At 40.8% G+C, this 19,913-nt stretch overlaps 1 protein-coding gene across 1 annotated transcript; it reads left to right on the top strand.

Moving 5' to 3' along the window:
• Positions 1 to 263: 263 nt before the first annotated feature.
• On the top strand, positions 264 to 14,394 carry CHMP4C (charged multivesicular body protein 4C; the record flags this gene model as incomplete). The annotated part of the gene is made up of 5 exons (XM_080610245.1): positions 264 to 459; positions 7,529 to 7,706; positions 8,619 to 8,733; positions 11,694 to 11,802; positions 14,330 to 14,394. 5 exons carry the CDS (start codon positions 264 to 266, stop codon positions 14,392 to 14,394), a joined length of 663 nt encoding a protein of 220 aa, XP_080466371.1.
• Positions 14,395 to 19,913: the final 5,519 nt, after the last annotated feature.

A 19,913-nucleotide genomic window follows, 5' to 3' on the forward strand; every position in this document is an offset into this window, starting at 1 on the left:
AGCACGCTCGCCCCTCCCGCCGCTCGCCCTGGGGCGGACAGGAGGCAACGCGTGAGACCCGTCGCTAGCAGCGACAGCAGCCCTTCCGCCTCCGCGGAGCCACCCCTGGGCGGGCAGCTTGAGGGTGGGGCCAGGCCCGCCCAGCCGCCAGGTGCGGTGCCACCGCCCGCTTGCCCAGGAAGTGTCGCGGCCGGGCGGAGAGGCTGCTGCGGGCCGGTTTGGCTAGAGCCTTCGTTGGTGAGTGCCGAGCAGGGGCTGCCGCCATGAGCAAGATTTCCAAGTTCTTCAAGGGGGGCGGCTCGTCCGCCTCCAAGGGCCGCCGGGGGCCCTCGCCCCAGGAGGCGCTGGCGCGGCTGCGGGAAACAGAGGAGATGCTCAGCAAGAAGCAGGTGTACCTGGAGACGAGGATCGAGCGGGAGCTGGCGCTGGCCCGACAGCACGGCACCAAGAACAAACGAGGTGAGTCCCAGTAGCTGGGGCCGGCTGGGCCCGCTGCCCTCCGCCTGCCGCCGGGTGACTTGCGAGGCTTTAAATACCAACGTTCAGACTCTTCTAGGTTGTGATCTCTGTTAAGAAGAGGGAGACGCGCGGGGGCCGTTGCTGGTTGTGCTCTCCAGCTACACAGCGTGTCTAGTGGTTCAGCTGTGGGCTCGATGCGTGTACGCTAGGACATGATGCGTGATGTGGCCATGATGCGTGTACGCTGGGACACGAAGATGGCTTTTAGTCTTGGGCATTTCTTGGTGTTCAAGGCGTTGTGGATTTACTGTGGTGGGATGATAAGAGGGTGCTTTATTCCTCACTAGTTTACTCATTGTGGTTCCCTGTGTCATACATTTGTTTGTGCTTAGCATCACAGTCGATGCAGGCATCAGCTGGATACACGCTGTGTGAAGTACTTCTGTTCAAGGTGGGAAGGGGATCACAGCTTGGGTTTTGGGCATTGGTTGTATGGATAGTAAAGGAGCTGAAGCACATGAAGATCTTCAGGATATTCATGGATGAAAACAGGTTATATCCACTACGAGAGTTGGAAAGTACACTTGTTGGCAACTGAGGAGCAAAGTGATTCAGTGATTTGTCTCAAATCACATAGGAAGTACATGATATCACTAAAAATGAATGCTAGTTCAGAGTATTTGTTACTACTGGGCTGCTGTTATCTGCAGAGAAGAGGATACTAAGGGATAATAAGGTTTGGATCCTGCTTATACTGATGTTGGTATCTCTGGAAAGGGAATAATGGTAGCCAATGTCTTAGGGATTATACAGGCCTTTGAGAAACAAGTAAATTACTTTCTAAAGTTACCTGGAGTCCTGTTTGTCTACTCTGACCTTTATTTTTCTTTACATACTTCAAAACAGAAGGAAAACATTTTGAATTAACAATTTGTGGCATAACAAGAGTTCCTCTTTCATTTGTTCTTTCTGTTGCTTGATAATTTAACAAATGACTGTGGTGTAACTTAGAACTTGTGAAGAATTATGTGTTAAAGGTGTTTTGGTTGGCCCCTTAATGGGCTAACCAAATACTTGTAATAATTTAGCATTTAATAATTATTAGCAAAAGGCAGATAAACTAACTTTTAGTTAGAAAGGATCTAAAACCATGAGTCAAGATGGGACAGATCTGAAGGCCTGGTCAGTCAGAGAGAGTAAAGCCAGTTCAGCAGCATAACTGAGCCTGCTATTCTGCAGCACGGGAGCTGTCAGGCCTGTCCCAGTCCCACACTTTCTACTTCCTTGGCTGCAGCTGGAGTGTCTCTCTTGTCCCTTTGTTCCGGTACTGGCACCTTTGTGTGGATGCAGTGAGCTAGTTCAGGAAGGTGATCCAGCTGAGAACTAATTTGCTGTGGGACAAAGTGACCATATAGCTCCTGGGACTGGGTTCATTGTGCACATGCTTCAGCAGCAGGGTGGATGCAAGAGAACAGGGCAGCTCCTGTGACTGTAACAATTCCTGTTTAGATCCAGACATACTGCTGTGGAATGTCATTCCAAGCCTGGACTTCAAGCTGTCATAGTTGTAGGAAGAAATGCTCCCTGCCTTTCCTTGTCAGAGCTCCCTGAAGGGTGTATTTCAGAAAGCTGGATGCAGCATATATAATGTTGTGGGGTTTTGTGGCTAGGTTATTGTTTTACTCAGGGTAAGTTAAGTTCCATTTACCTGTTTGACTCAGCAGCTGCACAAGTGGTTGGGTACCTGTGAATGAAATGGTGCACAGGCAGGAAGGAGTACTTGTTCTTGGGAGAAGGCGGATCTGCTTCTCCTTTAACTTGGCTGGTTGATGCTGGTTTCAGGTGTTTGTTGGCCTTGTGCTTCAGACGTGCACTGTTTGACATACGAAGCTTTTCTCCCAGATCTTTGTGCCTGCTGCTGTGCTCAGTAATCAATTCCCCTAGTTCTTTACCTGTGTGATTATTTGTGGAGTTATGCTGCAAACTGGATTGTTGAGCTGATCATGGTTAAAAATAACTCCCTTTTATCTTGTTGTTTGCTCAGTACTGGATAGCTAAGAAAAGTAAAGAGATAGGAGTAGAGCAAAAAGTGCAGAGTGGGATTTTTTTTCATGCCAAAAGTGGTTCCAAAGCCAAAATGGGATAGTATAAGTACAGTCAGAGGAGTAACAAGAGACATTAACCTTGATGTGCTGAAGTGCTTGAATTTAGCAGGCTAGTGAATGAACTTATATCCCTAATAATACCTCTTCATTTGTCAGTTGATATGTCAGTTGCTTCACAGTTTGATTGCTGTTGATTTACATGAGACAGTGTTTTAGATGCTATACTGTACTATATAGTTCACAGGAAATCTGTGCTAACCAGCATATATTGTAGCATATATATATACAAACGAGATAATAAAAGTGCTAATCTATGTTGCCTTGTTAAAACGAATCTTTCAAAGGGACCTTGCAGGTAATTTTTAATGTTGATTTTTCTTAATTGCTTCTATGGAGAAGCCTATGGAAACCAAAATGGGACTTCCAAGACCGGAGCCGGATGCATCTACGTATAGAAAATACATCAAATTAGCATGATCTCATTTGATTTTAGGTGTGTGAGTCTGAGTCAGTAATACTGTCACAGGAGAGAGCAGATTCAGGTACCAGCAATTTTTCATTAGTTCAGGTGATTCTTGAATGGGTTCATGTGACATCAGTAGGCTTAACTTGATTTAAAAGCTGTAACACACTAGCTATGCTAATAGATGTGAAACATCATGTAAATATTTTTGGCTTCTCCTTTATGAAGTGAGTAGCTCTGGAGTTCCTGTTGTGATACATTTCCAGTATTCCCCATTAATATCTTAGTGTGTAGCCAGACCACTCAAAGGTTTTCAAAACACGTATGTGTGTTGGAATTCCCTCTGCAGAGGTTATGTCATGATAAGCAATATTTGTTTTCACAGTTAGCACTGCCTTTTAATCTATTCCCCATTCCAGATCCAAAGTAATGATTTTTTTGGGTTATCTCTTGCTGTACTTTTTTGAGTATCTCAGTTTCAACCAGCTCACAGCTGCCAACTCCATGTGCAATTTGGCCTTTCATCTTCATTATTTTGAAGATCATACAAGAAAATTCAAAGGACATAAAGTGATGCTGAGTATTTGAGAACTCTGTTTAAAAGGAAATACATTTCCTAAAGTGCGCCTATGCCTGTGTAAATAATATACACGTGACTGGGTGTTGGTTCAGCCTGGAGTCTTTCACAGAACCTAAAAAAATAGTTAACTGAGAAGAATAAAGTTAAAAGCAGCCATCCAGAATAGGATTAAATCTTAACCATGAAAAGCCACATAGTACCACTGAGGACAAAACCGATATAGAAAGTTGGAGTAACAGGTAGGCTTTTACAAGTAGATGTAGCTAAGTATGTTGTGTGGTACATATGAACAGAGCTCATGTGGCCATGTAGCATTCCTTTTCAGTGAGTTAGTTGTAATCAGAAGGCTGTTGAAAGCAAACAACAGTATAGTAGTTGCACTTCAACACAGACAGGGCATCATGCCTGTGGCAGGGTGTATGACAGGTTGGGGCTGAGGGTTTCTGGCAGAGAGATATGAGGAAGCCCTTCATTTGTCCTTGTTCTGTGAATTACAGCTATTGTTCTCTGATCTTCATGATCACATTTTAAGTGTCTTGCCATGAACTGGAGTGGTTATAACAAGTCAAATTCATTATTGTTCTTGAATTAGCCCCTCAGTTGTAACTGTATGTGGCTTCCCCCTCAAGATTTTAAGGATTATGAATGCTGATAATGAGTTTACTTAGGGTGGTATAATTTTTTATAGCCTCATCAGCATTTCTTTTGGTTGTCTGTGGTGTAAGGGAGATCAGAAGTTATAATCCTTGCAGGAATGAAGTTGAGGTCTGTGAATTGTATCTAAGAATGAGATCCAGTATTTTCACATGGGTGTTATATTTCCTTAAGAAACATTCTTCTTCATCAGTTCCCCCCTGAGAATTTTGAGGGTTAAAAGACAATGCTTTTTTTGTACTTCAGAAGATGAAATCATCTGTCATTTGTATACTGGTAGTGTTGGTGGTGGGCTTGACAGGTAAAGGTGTTGATATCACTGAACTGTCTCTTTTCATTCTGATCTGTAATGAAACCATAAGGAGGGTGCCACAGATGTTTGTGTCACTACTTTTGTTCTTTGGTTTAGAAATCTGGATATTAAATGTATCCAGGATTACTGTTGCCCAGCTGGCCATTTCTGCTTCCTTAATGAAGCATAGTAGTTATAATGGAAAAGGGTCCTTCTGTATGTTAGTAATAGTAGTTCTTTAATATGCATACTTAAACTGGCATATTAGTCTACTGATGTTCTACCCTTTACGTTAGAAATAAAACCTCAGATTAAAAGCAGTGTTTCCTATTCTATGAGCTTCCGTTCTATTCCTGCTTGCTGGAAATGTGCTAAAGCCCTGCCAAGTGCTGACCATTTCATTTTGAAATGCAGGAGTTGCATCGACTTTGGAGCACAACAGAGATAGTATATGAGATGCTTTTTTTACCCCCCAAAAGAAGATCTCCACCTCTTTCTGGTATTCGATACATTTGCTTCCTCGCTCTACCCTTGTTTAGACTCTTCCTCCCTGGGCTGTCTCCCTTTGAAATCTTTGGAATGGGCTACACCCTTTTTCAGTACCATTCCTAGGCCTGCTTGTATGTGCAGTAGAAAAGCACTTAAAGTTCATGATAGTCTGTAAACCAGAAAAATACATTTCAAATAAGAAGGAAATTATCTTAGCTATAGAAACTACTATAACAAAACTGACAATGAAGGGCAGTCATTTAATATAAATGAGAAAAATCCCATAGTGTGGTGTGGGAATTTATTATGTCTTGGTAAGGAAGGAATATGAATTGATTTCCTGTGAAGTGCTTTGTTCTGTAAGTCACTGGTAAAACTAAAGAGAACTAAAAAAGGTGGTATGTTGCACTACAGTAATTAGGAAAAGCTGTTTACGAATAGGTGAACTCACAGAGTTCAGCTTCTTCCATGGTTTCTTAGCTTGGGTGTGGTTTAATTAAGTGTTTATACAGGAACCTTCAGGATTTTGAAAACAACTTCTTTGTATGCAACTGAGGAAATCCATTTTCTCTCTGTAATAACAGCACCATTACAGAGTCCCATTTCTGAAAAACAACAACTGGAAATATTGGCGTGTAGTAGCTACTTGCACCAATGGAAGTCTTTCTGCATCAGCTAGTTAGTGTTCCTCAGTCCACAGGGCTTTGAAGCCCTCCCTGGCAGGGCCAGTGTTATGTACAGTTTTAGACTAATAAATTTACCTGGAATCTCTGGCTTCCTAACATAAGAATCCTAAGATCGAATTTAGATTCAACTGAAGCTAAGGAAGGAAGTGGTTGGTGTCCTAATACTAACCATAATAAACATAAATAAGTAGGGAAATAAGTATGTAAAAAGAATATTTGGGATTAAATCAAACGTGTATTTTGGAATTGCCAGTGAGAATTTTACAATTTTTCACATTTGCAGTTTACATAACATCGCCTGGCATTCATGCTTTCAGAGTATGCATGATCTTTGGACCATCCCCCAAAACCTAGAAAATCCTGAATTTGAATACTGTGCTTAATCTGTTGTGATTGTGGTTTCCTGTTCTGAAACATTTTACTGCTGGTGCTAAAATCATAGAACGGTTTGGGTTGGAAGATCATCTTAAAGATCATCTTGTTCCAGGCCTCCTGCCATGGGCAGGGACACCTTCCCTAAAGCCAGGTTGCTCTTAGCCTACGCAAATGCTTGTCTTCGCACAGCTAACAATGAGCAGTCTTGACCATGTTGATTCAAGCATATGTCAACAAAGCATTTTTGTGTGTGTGTGTGTTGTTGCACACCATAAATCTATGCCTCTTCTTGGAGGGATCCTAACTTCATTTGCAAAGTTGTGTACCCCAGTGTCAAGGTTCAGTATTATTGCATGTGGACAATTACTCAAATAGAAAAGCGACAGTAATTGCTGCTGTTGGTTGAGTTTGGGGGCTGCAGTGCTGCTGTTGCTTGCTGGCTCTGAACCTGATTTAAAAATTGAATGTAAGAGAAAAGGGAAAAGACATGGTTATTAATAGCATTGAAAAAGCTATGGGTTAACTCAGTCTCTTGGTTTTGTTTGTTTGTTGTCTTGCCTGGCACATGTGTAGTTTGGAAAGGACAGTGGTCAGGAAATGCTTGTGGCAAGATTGTGTGTGATCCACACCCAGAGGCCAAGAGAAAGTTCTTTTCTCCTTCTCCATGTCACATGCATTCATTCTGGTAATGATTTACTCTGGGCAAAGTACGCTGCTCATAATTTAGCAAATATAAAAGACTAATCTTAGCAAAAGACTAATCTCAGTGATGGGAGTAGCTGGACTTGACTGTGGCTGTGTTTACAAAGTTTTATATGTTTTCAAGTTCTAAGGTTTAAAGATCATGCTCGCAAGTGATTAGAAAGAAATAGATACAGCTGAAAGCCACGGAAATATGGGTCTTCATCTGATCTAATGACCTGCTTGGTTAGGCTGTTTGGGCTTTCTGCTTTCTGCTGCTGAGACAAAGTTTAGAAAGCAGCACTGATGGAGTTGTGGTTATCATGACAGATCTTCTTACACTGCCTTCCTTAGCTTTTACTTATGTTTTGCAGCCTCTTCTTGTCTTTTTCCCTTTTTTCCTCCTTTCTGACTTCGCTCTGACATTTTTCTTTTTCCTCCCCATCTTCCCTGCTTTGCCTGTGTGCACAGGATGGAGTTCACGATCTCCCGCAGTGGAGGAAGAAGATGCTTTTCCCTGTGGTGTTCAAAGGAGTTAATCTAAAAGAGGCTTCCCAGCATGTTCATGCAACAGCATGTTGGTGATAAACAGGCTGCTGATCTGGTGTGGTCAAAGTTTGTCTCCCTGCTAGTAAGGTAGGAGGGTGAGAATTATAAATTCTGCAGGTTGGCTTGGTGCTGAACTTCTTGTCCTTGCATTTTGCTATAAAAATACACAGTGCACTTTGCCTCTTCCCATTCCAGCTGCCTTACAAGCACTGAAGAGAAAAAAGAGGTATGAGAAACAGTTGAGTCAAATTGACGGAACGCTTTCAACCATTGAGTTCCAGAGAGAGGCATTGGAGAATTCCCACACCAACACAGAAGTGCTCAAGAATATGGGCTATGCTGCACAAGCTATGAAAAAAGTACATGAAAATATGTAAGTGCTAATAGCTTTCAAGTTGGGCTCTACTAACCACTTTCAAGCTATTTCATCACTGAAGAATATTTTATCAAACTGTTCTGACTTAATTTTTGGCTATGCGTTTAATGTCAGGAATGCTGTTGATGCAGTGGTGTTATATTTGGCAGAAAAATGTCGTTTCTTAACAGCTAGTCTCGAAGGAAGCTCGTTTATCTAGAGAGATCCATGTAGTACCTGATTTTCTTACGTCTGCCTTGGCAGTGGAGACTGGACTCTGTCCCTGGTTTTTTTTTTCAGAAGAAAACTTAGTTGAAGAAACTAAGTGGACATTTTTCCTCAAAGTCTGTAAACTGGGCTGTGTGATTCAAAGTACTAATTAGACCTGAATAAAGGAGAGGGACGTTTTTTTTGTGTGTAGTATTTTTATATGTCCCATGTTTCATGAGCTGTTTTCCAGCCTGAATAAACAGTTAAATGAGAAAGATTGTTCTGGGAGAAGTAAACAGGAACTGAAACAATAATGAAGTTAACAATAAGGGGAAGATTTAAAATGGAGTATAGTTCTGTTAAGTTCCCCCCAGTTTAACATCAAAAAAGATCCATCTGTAAAGATGCTGACTTTAGGAAAAAGATGGGATCTGCCCAGAGGATGTGACTCTTGGCTGAGAAGCACAGAGAGGGAGAGAGAGACAGACTGCTGCAGTTTGACCTTTTTTACAGTCTCAAAGTGGAAGAAATTTGACTGGCTGAAACACACAGAAGCTTGCCAGGAAACATTAAGGCGAAATTATTCCCTGTGAATTCTGCTGTTTATATGCAGCCATGGCATGAAAAGAAAATAGAGTCTGTTTGAGGTTTTCTGAGTCTCTTTTGTAGGATTTGAATGACAAACTATTTTTTTAAAATGTTTCTATGTTATCTTGCCAGGGACTTGAACAAAATTGATGATTTAATGCAAGATATCACTGAACAGCAAGATGTTGCCCAGGAAATTTCAGACGCTATCTCAAACCGAGCTGCTTTCGGTGATGAGTTTGATGAGGTTAGTACTTCAGGCCTGCGAGTTTTAGCTGTTAAATGATTCCATAGCTATTGTCTAGTTGTTGTCTAGTGGCTTGTTCTGGTGGTTTGTTTCTCAAAAGGTGTTGGTGTGAAATTCCTTGGTTCTAGCTTACCCCAATCTAGGATGTTTGCCTACTTCTCGCATACATCTTTTATATATAGAGAGAGAGATAGATACAGATATAAAAATACACATATACACACATCTATTAATATATATATAACGTAAATTATACAATAAAAATATGTAAACTCTAAAAATATTTGTATTTGTATATAAATTTTAAGAAAGGCAACTTTAGCTGCATTCCTGTAGTTGTTATTCTCTTTTGTACCATGGGAGGAGGTCACTAAAATGTGTGATTTGTACTGCTACAAGTGGACACTGAAACATATAATTTTTTGTGCTCCAAATAGACATCCATTTGACTAAGTGCATAGTTGTATGCCATGAACTGTTCACAATTCTGAATATTTGGACCAGTTTTTTTAAGGTCATTTTTGGTGCTTGGAGATGCAGGTGCTTTCCCTGTGTTCCAGATTTTCTGCAGAAGTAGATCCATTAGGTTGACTTTGGGGAAAGGGAGGTTTCGTTCAGCAGTTATAATTTGTTGAGAACAGTAATGATTCTTTGTATTTTATTCCTATTATCTGCTTTTCTGTTTTTCCGCTTTGAATGTAAATAGACTTTTCAAGAAACGGTTTAATTGTTACTGGCACAAGGAGTGGGATTTGATCTGTATAAACTGGGTTTCAAACAACTGAAAAACACTGTCATCCCAAACAGCTATACAGTGTCTTTTACTTTTCATCATTGCTTGAATTTTAGGAGTCTAGACTTAGTAAGCATGTTGTAGATTGACCTGGCAGTTCCTAAGAGATACTAGTTTAAGTTGATGGGCATATTTCCGGTTCTGGGAGACTAAGCCATTGTCACATAGGGCATCATTTTATCAGCACCGCTTTTGTTTTGGGGCCTAATACTTGTAGCACTTGTCCAGTAACTGGCAAGTTTGGTCTCCAGGACACTTCAGCTTGAGAGCACTGGAATCAGTGACTTAATTGCTGGGTTATGAGGTGATTTGTGTTGGAGGATGACATTTAATTTTATTTTTTTGAAGGACATTTTGACCACACACTTGGATTTCCTCTTCATATGTGTGCCATGGGTGTAAGGAGATCATGGAAGCATGTAATTTCTAATGCTCCGGCCAGACACAGAAACTTAAGGGTTCTTTCTTTCTGAATTGACACAGTGTATGTCATGAAGAATGCAAAAAACCTCTGTCCTGCCTGAGTAGGATGCATACTGGGAGAGGCAATCCTTTCCTGGGGGCCTCCTTCTGATGTGAAATACATTTCCGTGGACAAAGCCTGGAACCTGAGAGTTCACATATCTTCCCTCTGCTCTCTTTTTGGCCTAGGATAAGAGGAGAGAGGAGATTTGTTATGGCCTAGTTGTAAAGCAGTTCCTGAGTTGTGGGAAATGTAAGTTAAATCCATGCTTGAGGATGAGAATAACTTGTCTGTCTTCGACAGCAAATATTCTAGCCACTACGTCATTATGTTAAAGTTGTAGGAGTCATGATCATGGTTTTCTTTTCTTTTTTTAAAGACAGCCTGTTCTGGCTGATACTACTTCTGAATTGTTTGTGTTCCACAGATTTTGGTAAGGACTAATCTGGTATTGGAAAGTGTTAGATGATCATGTAGAGGTCTTCAGAATTACCTGTTTCCATTGATGTTACAGCAGCTTGGACATTAACTTTTAAAGAAGCTTTTATTCACAGCACTGCCTGGGGCACTTAAAGTACACACACATTTGTTCTTCAGCTATATGCCTAAGTTAGATATGGGGTCCCAGACTTGCATATTTCCTTGAGGGATCAGCTGTCAATTGAACATCATCTGCTATTGACCTGATGCTGAAATTTATAGATGGTATCCCAGCATTTGCATTGTGAACTAGGTCAGGTAGGCAAACTAGCCTTTCTTTGGCCTTAAGATATAAAAACATGAGAAAGTAAGTCTGAGAAGGCCTGTAGTGACTATATGGTTAACATTTGAACTTCCACATTGGTAATAAGTTAGGTATAAATGAGTAGGCAAAGCCCATTTCAGTACCTGTTAGATCACACTTCGCTACAGCCACTTTTTCCCCAGCCACTTTTGCCAAGTGTTTCTTTTTAAACTATTTATTAATATGGCAAAGGTCCATTGCTCTACAAATATGTAATATTTAGCTTCCTTTCTTTGAGAAAGTCCAGCCAACAAATAGGCTTTTTTAAAAAAAGTGTATAGCCTTTTTTATTTTTAGTATTATACAAGTGGATCAGACATCTGTCCAAATCAGCTTCTGCAGCTAAAAGTCCAAGTGTGTTACATGCTTCACGAGTGAGTAACAGGACCCAGAAGAACAGCTTTGATTCTAGTGCTCCTTTGAAATCATATATAATCCTGGACTTGTGTGATAAGGTTGAAGCATAATGTTCAATATCAGCTTACTGTGTAACCGGTGGAAACATGTTTGTTTTTAAAATGGAAAAAATTGCACATTAAAATTAGGATCTGTTAAAGACTACAGGCTCCAGTTTGGAACAAACCTGAGGATAGCAGTGGGACTTCTCTTTTTCACGTGTTTGCCTTTTTGTTAAGTATTACACTGCTATCAGTTTTCTTTCTAATTTTATTACTTGTCCTGTTTCTAACTTCCATTATCCTTCTTACAACTTTCAATTGAGGTTTACTCTTACCACCCACATTTACTAGAAATCATACTTGAGATATGCTGGTTTTTCATATTTATTTTCAGGTGTAAACTGTTTTTGTTTCATTTTGTCTTTTTTCAGTAGTGCTTTGTTTCATGGTGATTAACTGTGACCTTGCCTGAGGTCACTGTCAAGGCAGTGAAACTGTAAATAATGTTTTCCTTGAATTTAGGATGAGTTGATGGCAGAATTAGAAGAACTGGAGCAAGAAGAATTGAACAAGGGAATGAGAGATGTCAGGTTGCCAAGTGTTCCGTCCACATCGCTGCCTTCTCGCCCTGGTAAACTGCCTGCTTGCCATTTTACATTTCTCATGATTAAGCCATGATGTGAGAAGGAAAGGAAGAGAGAATTTCAAAGATATACTTAACTCTGGTTTAACTTTTAAAGTATTATAGATTCCTGTTCCTATTTTTGTATCTGTTTATCAGGAAAAGCAGAATGGAATTCTGGTTTCCTGTATGAAAGCATTTAGCACTAAATTGTCTGTAGATTTGGGGAGACAGACTCGGGGAACTTGACCTTGGGCATGTACTGATGCATCTCCTGAAACAAAGTGAGATTACCGAGGAATGGGAATACTTTTTTTTTTTTTTTTTTAATACAATTAAATCCTTAGTCTTTTTAAATTGGAGTCTGACCTATATTGAAAATGTTTGTGTCACAAAGATCCAGCTTTTTAGGGTAGTGGTTTGATATTTACCACTGGTATTTTAATGAGAAATTAAGGAAGCAGCAGGAAGTACACATTTAAAGAAATAGTCATTCCTTTGCTTGCTTTCTACAGAGCAGACTTATTCCTGGTATTAAGCAGTAGCCTTCTTTTTCTGTAGTTCTGCCCTGTTCATTTTGAATTAAGCCAGAGGCAGCTGACTTTTACTACACCTTTCACCATGTCCCTGTTGTCCTCTACCAGCTGAAAGACTTGCTGTGTACTGATGCTAGTAAAACAGTATAAATGTTTGATGGTAAGGACAGCACACACCTTACACAGGTTGTTTATGGTGCTTTCTGCTGCACAACAGGTTATGTAGACCAGTTCAGCTCAGAGACTCGTACATGTGTTTTAGCAGACAGCACTTAAATCCTGAGAAGCAGTTTTAAATGTTCAGATTGGGATTGTGGCCTCATCTACTGAAGTCAGTTGCTAGTAAAAAGAAAAAACAGATTTAGGAAAACCTGGTGCAAGTTGCAGTCTGGGCATTTATGACTTGTTTATACATCCTTTTCCAGATCTAGGTGTGTCAGTTGACATTTTTATTAAACCCAGGCCATCTCCGTGTGCTTCTTTTAATTTGGTGCTTCATCGGTCTGTATGGCTGCTTCAGGCAAAATTAGCTGGTAGCAATTCTATAGTTTAAGGCCTTGCAAAACAAACTTGTCTTTTCTGAAACTCCATGCTTACTGTTACACAGCAATAGAAAAATAAGAACCGTTAATGTTTCTCATTGGAGATACATGTTACCTTCCTGATTTCAGAGATGAAGAAACTGAGATGGAGCAAGTCAGTGATCTTTTCTAGTCGCACAGTGAGCCAGTGGCACTTGCAGAGTAGGGACTAGTTAACTGATGTCACCTGAACAATGACAGTTCAGGAATTTCTTCCTTTTAACAAACGGAAGCTCCCATTGAAACGCGGTGAGGCTGGACCTCTGCATGCAGAGCTATTCAGTGCTATTTGAAAAGGTAGCAAGATGTGTAGCCAGCCAAGGATAGGTCACTTATGCCTGGTCAAGTGGCGGTGAGGGAACTGGCAGCATTCCTGGGGACACTTGCTTTATGTGACAACTCTTAGAGATTAAATGTATTTTCTGTGGGAGCCTTTCAGTAGGAATCATAGAATAGTTAGGGTTGGAAAGGACCTTAAGATCATCTAGTTTCAATCCCCCTGCCATGGGCAGGGACACCTCACACTAAACCATGCCACCCAAGGCTCTGTCCAACCTGGCCTTGAACACCACCAGGGATGGAGCATCCATGGCTTCCCTGGGCAACCCATTCCAGTACCTCACCACCCTCACAGTAAAGAACTTCTTCCTTATATCCAATCTAAACTTTCCCTGTTTAAGTTTTAACCCATTGCTCCTTGTCCTATCACTACAGTCTCTAGCGAAGAGTCCCTCTCCGGCATCCTTGCAGGCCCCCTTCAGATGCTGGAAGGCTGCTATGAGGTCTCCACGCAGCCTTCTCTTCTCCAGGCTGAACAGCCCCAACTTTCTCAGCCTGTCTCCATACGGGAGGTGCTCCAGTTCCCTGATCATCCTCGTGGCCCTCCTCTGGACTTGTTCCAACAGTTCCATGTCCTTTTTATGTTGAGGACACCAGAACTGTACACAATACTCCAAGTGAGGTCTCCCGAGAGCAGAGTAGAGGGGCAGGATCACCTCCTTCGACCTGCTGGTCTCGCTCCTTTTGATGCAGCCCAGGATACGGTTGGCTTTCTGGGCTGCGAGTGCACACTGAAGCCGGCTCATGTTCATTTTCTCATCGACCAACACCCCCAAGTCCTTCTCTGCAGGGCTGCTCTGAATTTCTTCTCTGCCCAACCTGTAGCTGTGCCTGAGATTGCTCCAAGTTACATCAGACCCATATTGTTAACCTCAGGGTTATATTTGAGATAACAGTGGGAGCAAAGTAGTTGCATCTCTTACCAGCTTCATTACTATATTACCTAGGTTTACCTTGCTACTCCATAAATTAATCTGAGATATTTAGACTGAGAAGCAGTATGCCAGTCCTCATGCTAACAAATAAAATGGTTCTGACTGTCACATTTAGTTGATGATTATTGTTACTCTTTCTTTGCAGCATCAACCAGGAAGAGAGCAGAGGATGAAGATGAAATGAAGAAGCTTGCTGCCTGGGCTTCATAAGACCATGGTCTTTTTATAGCACTGAACAGTATAGTGCAGATGTGCAGAGCTGTAAAGCTGTTTTATAACTACCGATATACTGTGGTTTCATTTCGTGAAGGCTGTTTTTTTATGGCCAGTCTTGCTAAGAATAGTGTTACTGCCGTATTACAAAACTAGTTTAAAAATAAACAATTAAAAAATGCAATAGTTGCCATAACTCCAAGCATCAAACTTTTTTTCAGCCTTGGCCAGAGATTTTTTTTTTGTTATTAGTATCAGTTTTTGTTAGGTGATGTTGTACTATGTCTGGCTGGTTTGTGAAACCTATGTACCTCACACACAGCTGGATTTGTTGAAATGCAAAAGTTAAAGTCATTAAGGCCCTATCCTAGAGGGTTATTTGGTTCAGACTATTTGAATATTAGCAAAGAAGCTTTAAACATGTCCTGACTTGCAAGTTCGTTTGAGCCCAAGATCTAATAGCCATTCATTTAGACATGGAGATTTAAACAGTCTGCCTGGAGCAATTTATGGTGACCTAGATATTAAGAGGAGACTCTTCTGTAGGTTTTTGAAGTGGGATAGGTATTTTTGGTTTAACTTTGGCCACAATATCCCCTGCGCTTCTGTAGGTCAGGTTGAATTGTATTTTGAACTGTTTCCTCCTTGGTTAAAGAACAGTTTTACAGTGATTGGGGAAGATTAAATGTCCAAGTTCTTATAGATCTCTGCCAAAGAAAACTGATTTCTGCTAACCCTGACAAAGATCCGGAAGAGATTTGACCTTCCTTTGTTTTACTCTACTGTGTCTTTCTAGGCTGAGTCTTTACTTTGTATGATAATACCCATCCTCCAAGCAATTAGTAACACATTTTTAATTATACAATTTCAAAATAATCTTCTGAGCATTCAGTTCTTTTTTCTTACTCAATTTCTGAATGGAAATAATACCAGCATGTTGCATGCAAAATGCCTTTTTAACCCTGGTTAAAAGCTGATTCTGGGTTAGTTGTAAAGTTGATGTGTTACTGTCCAACCGACAACTTTATAGCTTGAGGAAAAAAAGCCACTCTGAGTGCTAAACTACTACATATATAGAGAAATCACTGTTCTAATACAAAACAAGAATTGAATAGGCTGCTTTGTACCAAGAAATTCTATTAAATGAAACTTAAGCTCTATGCTAGTATGCTGCTGTCAGTCACGCGGAAATAGTAAAACACTGTGGAGTTCCAAGGAATGTGGGAAGCAGAGTGACATCCATCACTCTTCTTGTTTTTGTATTAATTTAAATTTACTGATGAATGAACCACTTGGGGTATAGTGAGAGACTGGGTTTCTGTAGTTCTGTTTCAGTGGAAGACTGACCCCTTCTGCTGTGGGCTTTAGGCTATGATGTGCTGGGTGTTCAGCTTTGATAGGCTGCAATAGGCTTCAGCTTCTTAGATTTTAGGTTAAGTGTAAGCTAATGTGTGTTTCTGGACATGGCATGCTGGCGTGCTCAGAACCTTTCAACTTGAGTTCATGGATAAAACACCACATTTACAAACCCTGTGGAGAGATTCAGTTTTTCAGGACTTTTTTATTCTCTGTAGTGGAATTGCTTTTGGTTTGCATCCATTTGAGAGGAGAATCAAGCTTTGCCACTTTACTTTGGATGCATTTCTTACTTGGAAAAAACACAAGTGTGTTAATTCTGTCCCAAGGTTTGGAGGCACCAGAAAAATTGTTCCTTTCTGCTGAGTGGAGAAAACCTGGAACTATGCAATTTTTAATTTCTTTTTTTTTAACAAGCAAACAAAACCACAAAAAAACCCAACAAACCCCAGCCTGCCTTAAATTTAAAAATACATTTTGAACTCTCAGTAGGAAATCAAGGACTACAAAATGTTCCTCAGTTTTAATGCTTGCTGGTATTCAGGATGAGATGCCAGCTGAGAGCAGGGATATTTAATAAAATAACAAGTATTTGGAGTTACTTAGAATCCAATTGCTAATCCTTTTGGCTGGAATCCTGTTTTCAAGGTATGCAGTTTATGCAAGTCTCTGAACTGGGTACAGAAAGTATTAATGTACACTGATTGCACTACTGTGTGAGGCTGGCTGTGTGCCTGCGGACACATACAGTATTCTAAATGTGAGGCCATACCAACATAGTCCTTGTGCTTAGCTTGGAAAAGTTGGCTTCTAGCATCTGTTCTTGGTCGAATTAGTAGTTCTCCAATACTTGGGACTTCACATAGCACTTGATATATTTAAAGTGCTCTACAACCTAGCCAAAATAGGTTTCTAAGCTTCCAGTTTGAAACTAAAGTGATTTTCAGTCTGCTTTGGAAAATGTGGACCTGCTGTTTTATGTAAGAACTTTCCATGGGAACACTCTGCAAGGGTGAAGAAATCTAGGCAAAGTCTTCTCCTTTGCAGACTAGCATCTGGCTGCTGACCTTCAGCCATGTTTTGGCCAAGTGTTGGTCCTGGGAAACTTCGAGTGTCTTCAGCTTATTGATTTCAGACCAGACGCTGTAGGAACAAGATTTGTGAAGGGTGAAGAAAATAAACTGGTCATTCAGATGAGCTTCCATAAAAGCCTGTGTGTGGTGATTGGTGGCTCTGGAGGAGAGAGTCCCATACCAGTTTATAGGCTAGGATGTGAGTGGTTGGTTGAAGCTATACTCAAGAGATGCTGTGGGCATGTGTACACACCAAAATATAGCATGGGTCTCCAGAACAGGAGTGCTTGTTGACAGGTTTGTCTGGGAGGCAGTAGGTGATGGGTTTTCTTCAAAAGCAGAGGGGTTCTAGGGGTTTAATTCAGCTGAGGTGGTGGCTCTCTCCTTCATAAATTCAGATGACAGTGTGATAAATGGCTCTTCCTTCTTTGAACGTCTCTCTTCGTGCCAAGATGATATTTGTTTAGTATGTAAGCAGATGAGAGTGAACAGTGTCAACATATTGCTATAAATGTACTGTCTATTTACTGGAACATATTTTACAAGAGGACTGGCAGCAGATGGTGTACTATAGCTGCTTCCTTTTTTGTTTATTTGTTTTGAGAAGGTTTTCTTCTCTGAACAGGCTTGGATGTTTTTAATCTGGATATCTTTAAAAGGGGGGGAAATGTATCAGTGAAAAGAGAGTTAATATATATATAAGCTGTAAATAAGTATTTTGGTGTCATATTTGTCTTATATGATTGTATTAAATTTATTTTCCTATCAGGCAAGACTGTAAGTACTCTCCTTACACTGTCATTAGGATACAGTGCTCTTTAGAGGATATTGGGTATTAGGAAATATTGTTTTAATGTATTAATCTTCCATCATCAGGCTAGAATCCAGGAATTCTTTGAAGGTGGTATGGTTTAAAAAAACAACCAGACAATAAAAAACCCAAACAGCATATGCTGTGGTTTTTGGGCTGCATTCCTTCACACTTAACAGTTGTTTAGCAAGCGCTTCTTTTATTTTAACGTGTCCAAAATACCTACTTCACTTCCCCACCCCCCAACCCATGATCTCTTCATTGTTTCATAAATGTATGTATTTCACTTTCCAGCCCATAGTGGAAAGGAAGAATAGACAGGTCTTTTAAACATGAAAAAGAAAAATTACTATAGGCAAGGCTGAATTGAAGCAAATAAAATAATGCACTTTTTAATGCAGCTCATTAGAATCTTAAACTAAAAGTGCGTGTACATAGCATTTCACACTTTCTGTGTGTGCATGCATGTATATTTGCACATGTATACAGTGTTGGAGCAGTGACTTAAGACCAACATTCATTATCTGATGTGGAGAGGGTTTAACTGCTTGAGCACCTCATCTTTACCTCTTTATGGAGCCTAAAGCCTTCATCACAAAACCTCTGGGGACTATTACAGTATGTCCACATGCAGCTGTGTGTACAGCTGTGGGTGGGTGGGCAGGATGGGCAGAGATGGGGAGTGTTTCTGATGAGAAAATCTCAGGTTTTCCTGATGTAGAACCTAAATTATTATTTTAGAAACATAAGGAGCAAGCTTTAGTCTCAAAAGTGATTGAACAGCAGGGAATAGCCTGAACATCTTAAGACATGGCAAATACTAGAAGTCTAATATAGCTGGCATATTTTTTCACATCTGTCCCTGTTGCAGAGACCATTACAAGGCCCACCATTGTAGCACTGTCCAGTCAGATATGCACTGTAGGGAAAACCTGCCTTGTTCATGTGACTGATCACGGTTTAAGTGGTTTATTGTTTTGTTATCAACAAGTAATTACCTGGCCATCACTGAACTCTTGGGATCAATAGCTGCAGTGTAACAGATGGAGTTGTAAAATGTTGGTATGTGCTAGAAATTTCTAAACACCCCTGTACAACTCGAATGGCACCATGGCCTCTGAGCTTCCCTGCTCCCCTCTCCTGCACACTACACGTCCTTCATGTTTTTGTGTTCTACTTCTATGCTTAGCTGACTTCCCTCTGTCCCCCAGCTAGGCACACGTTGAATAGCAATGTGTGTCTAAATTGAGGATCTGTGATTTGCGAGTGAGCTAAATTTAATAGAAGAGGTGGGAGGCTAATTGGTCTGAGTTAGCTGACTTTTCCCATGGAGGTAATGAGTCTCAATACTTCTCATTGCTATGACATCAGCTTTCAAAGATGTACCGTCTGACTGGGTGAGGAGTGTTTTGTAGGTTCTAGTAGGATTTATATGGACATCCCGCCTTAATTACCCCCACCCCCTGAGTTAAGCACCCTTTCCTCAAAAAAATAAAGGAGGAATGTAACTCTTCAAATATATTTAGTGTGTAAATAGATTTATTATCTTTACTTTTGTGCTTGGGTTCAGCTTGCCAAAGGTAGCTTGGTGAAGCTGTTGAACTAACTGAAGTCAGCTAGGACTGCCTGCATATAGGTGTATGTAAGATTACTGTAATTATCCTATTGTGTATATATATCCTATTGTATGTATATATCCTATAGGATATACCTGTTGTATACACACTGTACGTACATGGAGTGGTTGGTGCTCCGCTGTTCGGGGCAAGCAGCAGTGATGAGCTGTATCAGCAGTATGGCTTGGACTCTTCGGACCTCCAGGAGGAGCTCTGGATTCAGCGTACAGCAGTAAACACCAACGGGCTCAGAAGGCTGTGTTTCGCACTAGGACCTGGTTTCAGTCTTACTGCTTGTGCTGGAGGGAAAAGGGCCTGCTTGGAAGTGCTGCTCAAAAGGGGGGGGAACCCTCTGACTTTCCCCCAAATCCCTACTTTTTCAAAGCTAAAATGTGCTTCTAAATACTAATCCACCTTCTCAGCTGCTTTTCTGGCCTCTGTTCTGTTACCTTCCCCGCAAGCTGCTCTGTAGCCACCTTGACACACAGCTTGGTTCCCTGCTCTGGACTTGCAAACATGCAGGTCAGTAGGACCTCAGAAGCAAGCCTTCATGAAGAAGTTTATCAGCCCGCTCTTCACACACTCACTCCATGACAAATTGGAGCATTAAATCAGTTAAATGTTAAATCAGTTAAAGGTACCCATTTTGGAAGAGAAGTT

Source organism: Psittacula echo, assembly GCF_963264785.1.
Source record: "Psittacula echo genome assembly, chromosome: 2".
Taxonomy (NCBI): domain Eukaryota; kingdom Metazoa; phylum Chordata; class Aves; order Psittaciformes; family Psittacidae; genus Psittacula; species Psittacula echo.